The sequence below is a fragment of the Myxocyprinus asiaticus genome, chromosome 37, assembly GCF_019703515.2.
Source record: "Myxocyprinus asiaticus isolate MX2 ecotype Aquarium Trade chromosome 37, UBuf_Myxa_2, whole genome shotgun sequence".
NCBI lineage: Eukaryota > Metazoa > Chordata > Actinopteri > Cypriniformes > Catostomidae > Myxocyprinus > Myxocyprinus asiaticus.
The window spans coordinates 5,472,794-5,478,793 of NC_059380.1; the positions used below are offsets into that span (position 1 = coordinate 5,472,794).

Below are 6,000 nucleotides of genomic sequence, written 5' to 3' on the forward strand. Positions count from 1 at the left end.
AGTAAATTGCAGGAGACAGTTTGCTTTGCATCTGGTTACGCGAAGAAAAACGTTCTCGCAAATTAGGCCAATGGGAATGAGACGACCATTCTGTTCCACCAGTAAGCGCTTATACATGATTAAATGGATTGATTTGGCTGCATTAAGCCTATACATTAATGCGGGTACAAAATTAAATAATCTAACCATGCTGTGATATCAATATGTTCCGTGTAAAGTCTCTGGGTACACTCGAGCTCTGGCCTGAAATGTGGCTAGGGCCTTTTCTAGTACTGCAGATTGAAACAATTATCACCTCAAGGTAGAAAAACACGGCTATCATTTAACTGTTTCATGAAAAACCCACACAACCTCCAACCACACACTCAGCCAATCCTAAATACAGTATTCTGTAATGTACAGCCCCTCATTTATCCTCTCTCTACTGAGTTAAACAAGCTCAGGTAATGGTCAATCTGCCACGTTATTGTTATGATTAAAAGATATGGTCCTTTTAGCTCTGAAACATTGTGTAAATAAGCACAGAGATAGCTAAAATGTATGGAATATAATATGAAAAAATGATCCAGGCTATTTTAATTGATTGTCAACAGCTGTATTCCTGTTTTGTTTTTGTTTTTCAGTCTGCAAAACCGAAATACTGCCAGAAAGGTGGAAACAGAAACAACGTGTGTGTGATCTTCTCTTTGGATGGAGTGACATCACTTTTCAGACTTAACCAGAGAGAAGGAATGTGGTAGAGAGTGCCTCTAATCCGTCCTGCTCACTGGAAACTCCCTTTAAACTCACTCTCAAAGCACACGCAGGAAACTGCCTTGACCTGACCAAAATAACCCCATATTAGAGACAAATAATTATAGATAGATTTACATCCAACCCAGGTGTAACATGAGGATGGCAAAATGTTGAAGAGAGGGGAAACACAGAGGTGGTAATGAACGTAATCATTTTGGCAGTCATCACTAAAATTGTTTTGCAATTTCTGTGAAATTACTAGTCAAAATTGCATAGCAAGATCAGTTTAACTCTGACTGGCACGTTTTGTAGATGAGATTGCTTTGGCTCAAGCACAATTAAACTCCCTTGATAGGATGATTGTCAACAGTATGTGAATTCCTTAAATTGCTGAGTGCATAGCCACTCACGGAAAAAGAAACTGCTTAAAATAAACAGTAAGGGCAGAACTGACACACTTGAGAAACAAAAACCTCCAGGTCCAACAGCAACAAAAATAGCATGCTGTGCCGAGGGCGGCAGGATCTCTGCAAAAAAAAAAAAAAAAAAAAAAAAAAAGCAGCAGTATTTTCGTTCCATCAAGCCCATTTCCCATGAGCGTCTGTGTCCAGACTTTCTGCATGGTAAAGGTAGCCCTCGGCCTTTCCCTCGAAATGTGACACCCATCTCACTAGAGAAACAACTGGTACCAGCACTAATTGAAATTTTGCATGCAAAGTGACAATAGCCGGGCCCTGGGCAGCATGGATTAGGCACTGAATGGAGGCGGATTCTTTGTGAACGCCACTGCGGAGGCTGGCGTGCTGGCCTGCTTCTGCTCGTTCAGCGGACTGAGAAAACAGGATTGCGAGCAGCCTCTAGCTTTACCTTTATCTAATCCCGTTTCTGAACCCCTATCACCCAGCCCTCCACCCACGCTCTGCCTTTTGTTACACACCCGAAAAACTGTAATGCTACGTGTCAGTTTACACCGCCGTGGCCCACACTCGACGTAGAGTTGGAAACGGACTGGTTGCATTTACATTTGAAAGCAGATTATTCAAACTTGGCAGGCATTTCAAAGTGGAAGTGTTGATATGAGGGTTAAAACAGCTATGTTAACAAACAATAGCTTTCATTATCCCTCCCTGTACTGTTTAGAGTGTTATGGAAATAGATTGTAAAAGCTTAGCCGCAACAAACTTTCATCTCGTACAAAATGTTGAGTCAGATAAACACTGTAGTACTTGTATTTGTAATATTGGAAATTCTGTCCCATCAAATGGAATAGTTTGAGCTAACACAACTATAAATACACTATTGAAACTATTCTACTCTGATATTATTAATTAAATCATCCAAATTGAAATTACTGCATTTTTGATGGAAGCAACACACTAAGCAGAGACCAAAAATAAAATGTTCTTATATCTATATATATATATAAGTGTAAAGTGGGTCATGAAAATAGTGATTTTGTACCAACAAATCCCTTATTAAAACTGGATGATATTTTTACCCTTGAACAATTTATGGAGATGTTAAGCACCACCTCTACTAGGACATTCTAACAATTTCCATCACAGTGTTGGAGAGCACATCGGTGCATATTAACCAATTAAATATTTGCATACAGTGCATGGGAACAAACACAGCTGCTTATGGGACGTCTCAAAATGAGAAAGAAGTCACATTGTATCATGACATTATGACGGCAAAATGGAATTCACGCTGGGAACATTAAAATAACGAGGAATCTTTTGTACGACTGGTGTCCTACTTACAATAGATGCCAACTCTGACGTGGTAAACAAAATGCAGCTCAGTCTTTGCCTTATTGATGGAATATCCTGCTTGATAACATTTCAAAACCATAAAAAAATACATATATTTGTGACGTGTAACCACATAAAAGTCAGGTGGACGTTCTCTTTTCTTACGTGTAATCATCTATTTAAAATCTGATATGTAAGATTGTGTGATTACAATCTGGGCCATCTGAGAAACTAAGCAGAACAGCTAGGGGAAAAAAAAAAAAGGCAACATCACACAACTTTGATATTGAGAAATGACATAAAAGACATTTCTTACACTCATCGCTGAAGAGCCACAGACACAGGGGCTAATACTAAATTACACTGTAACTTCAAACTGCTGCAGAATGCAAGCTGACATATAGAGAAACTTCAAAGTGCTTTAGACAGGCAGTATTGTTTGATATAAAAATACAATGAGCAGCAGAACCATATTTTGTAAAGTCACCTGCTGGGAATAAATCATTCTAAATTCACTGCAAGTTTATAAAAGCATTTGCACGGCTTTTTTCTTACTCTAAAGGAGTCTCAGACTCAAAAGTGTCACTATGGTCACACACCCTACACTTCAATTGTATTCTAATGATATTACAGGCAATTACAAGAAGCCTATTTACAAATTAAATATTTGTGACAACAATCCTATCCTTAGGCTAAACACATTCCATTTGTCATGTCCTCTCAAAGCTACAGTATACTGAGATATAATTAAGATGATTTCCACACTTTGTGAGGTTCAATACACTGTTTTAGAAGGCTTTATGATGACGTCAAATCTCCGCAACCCATCTCCTCTTCAGCCTGCTATCACTTTGTTTTTAAGGTCAAAGCGGCGCTGACCTCTTTTTCAACTCGCATTTTTTTTTTTTTATACTATACGTAAGCGGCATGCTTTAAAGCCATTGGCTGATAAACTAGGGTGATAGTCAGAAAAAGAATGAGAATAGACCAATCACCCCAGATTTTGTGATTAAGCGATCCAAAGGGGAAGAAAAAAATCCCTCTTGGTTAGGAGAACAAACAAGCATCCTCTAATCAACTGTTCGCTTTCTCTCTCTCTCATATATATATATATATATATATGTATGTATGTATGTATGTATGTATGTATATACAGTATGTATGTATATATATATATATATATATATATATATATATATATATATATATATATGTATATATGTATATATGTATGTATGTGTATATATATATATATATATATATATATATATATATATATATATATATATATATATATACATATACATATATATATATACATATACATATATATATATATATATACAGCCAAAGTGTCTATGAAAACATTAAATGGGCTGGTTAATACACATACATATATACATATATATATATATATATATATATATATATATATATACAGCCAAAGTGTCTATGAAAACATTAAATGGGCTGGTTAATAATATTCTTTCCATTTTCAGTATCATGTCATGGGTAATAACGCGGATGAACACGGAGAGTTGAAGAGAGTCAAATGTAACATATGCTACAGCAATTTTGATAACTGTAAATACAAATGATATGTGTGTACTACAAAAGGCAGAATCTGCACTCTTTTCCAGTGAGTAATGTTTGACAACATTGTTTATACTTTTATTTAATGTGAAGACAGAAATAAAAGGAACATTTACATTACGATAAAGAAAAAAGTTCAAACAATATTTTAGGACCTTTACGGCCTCTAAAAGCAATCATAATTATTTTTTTTATTTTTTTTATGCATTGACAATGATTAAACCACTCAGTCTTTTTTCTAAAATGTTATTATCATTACTGCAATAATAATAATAATAATAATAATAATAATAATAATAATAATAACCATGTGAAAATGTAATTTAAATTAAATTTAAATTTGGCCCTGGTTATATTTCAACATTTCAAGCATTCTCCTGAGATCTCAAGTCAAGTGTAAAAAAAAAAAAAAAAGTGGCCGTCTTTTACCAAGTGACATTAGTGTAACTAACATACACTCGGATATCTAAACTATCTAGAACTGATATGCCAGTACAACATAATTTAAAAGTTATAATTAATAACGTTAGATTTAAGTACTTATGGTTTACAGCTCCATGAAAAATGTTTTGACAAAAATGTATTAGCAATAGTAAAAAGCACTGGTGCTCTAAATCACTAACTTCCCACTAAGACTGCAGTGTTGTGTGTTGAATGAGTACTTATTTAATTCAAATACAGCTGTGCCAGAGTATGCAAATGTGTGTCAGATTTTACATGCATATTTAATTATTTTTTAACTGCACCACTGTTGCTAGCCTTGCTCTGTTTAAAAAAATATTTGATAGATTTAAATCATGTAAGCTAAGAGAAATAAAAAGACCACTCCCTTTAAAATCTCCAGCCTAAAAAGTACAGGATGGAGCATGTCCATATTATCAGTTAGGCTACATGATAATAAATAAATATAATTATACTTAAACATGAAAACTGAAGCCACAAGAGGTTTCTGCAATAACAGCAATACCTACTAATAATTCACTGAGCATAATTCACTGGACACATCCACTTCAAACTGCTTGGGGACTGAAACTGTGGCCAGTAAGTGAGAATACAGAACTGTACTCGGTTGTTCTGTATTGTTTTGTATTTGTATCCTCCATTGGAAACCTGTTTCATTGTCCAACATGCTGATTTCAGCATCACCACTTCGGCACTGAATACCCCCACACATGCCGCTGTGCTTAAAACAACATGTGAATGTGTTACAGGGGCTGAGAAAATATAAACAGAGGAGAATAAAGACGATAGCGGCGGTTGTGTTTAGTATTTCACAACAACTAACGTGCCGTGACCGTAAACTCTCGCTCGGACGGCAAGATGCTGGAGTCGCAAAAACACTGAGAGAAACATCTTACCTTCAACAGCGAGTACCGAGGGGAGAAGTGTCCATAAAATCCATAGGATATCCATCATTGGTTTCTTATGGGTGAAATTATAAAAAGTCCACACAGTCAATTAAAACGAGCCCTGAAAGCCATTGATATCAAACGCTGGCGCAGACCGGCAGACTTTTACCTTCCGCTGAATGAATACGATGCCATAAACACACAACTACAATCCAAAGCGAGTATGGACGAGACCAAATGAGGCAGACGAGGGGGGGCCGTGGCACCGCGGACCGTGTGAGATCGGGTAGCGGATGACAATGCGCAAGAAAATATGCTTTATGAATTAGAAACAGATGTTTTAAAGGTTATTTTAATGATAAGAATCGACCCGAGCCGATTTCCGACGGCGCAACTACAAAAACGTAAACCCAACCCACCCGAAAGAGCGATTTTCCTCTGTCCTACCTGTCAATCAAGGCAAGAGCGTAACTATTCACTCTTATCAGTGGATGCTCGGTGGAAAAATTGTGACTATTGGAATACAGAGATGTGTAAATTTTGTCAGACTTTTGGATGATTTATAAAGA

The 6,000-nt window shown here is 36.2% G+C and overlaps 1 protein-coding gene across 1 annotated transcript in view; it reads right to left on the reverse strand.

Moving 5' to 3' along the window:
* The window catches only part of LOC127427574 (ephrin type-B receptor 2), a 217,435-nt gene extending 211,938 nt beyond the window's left edge, over nucleotides 1–5,497 (reverse strand). The window contains exon 1 of the mRNA XM_051675233.1: nucleotides 5,441–5,497. Coding sequence (XP_051531193.1) covers nucleotides 5,441–5,495 — 55 coding nt within the window. The 5' untranslated portion in view covers nucleotides 5,496–5,497. The remainder of the gene's footprint in view (nucleotides 1–5,440) is intronic.
* Between the last annotated feature and the right edge of the window lie 503 nt (nucleotides 5,498–6,000).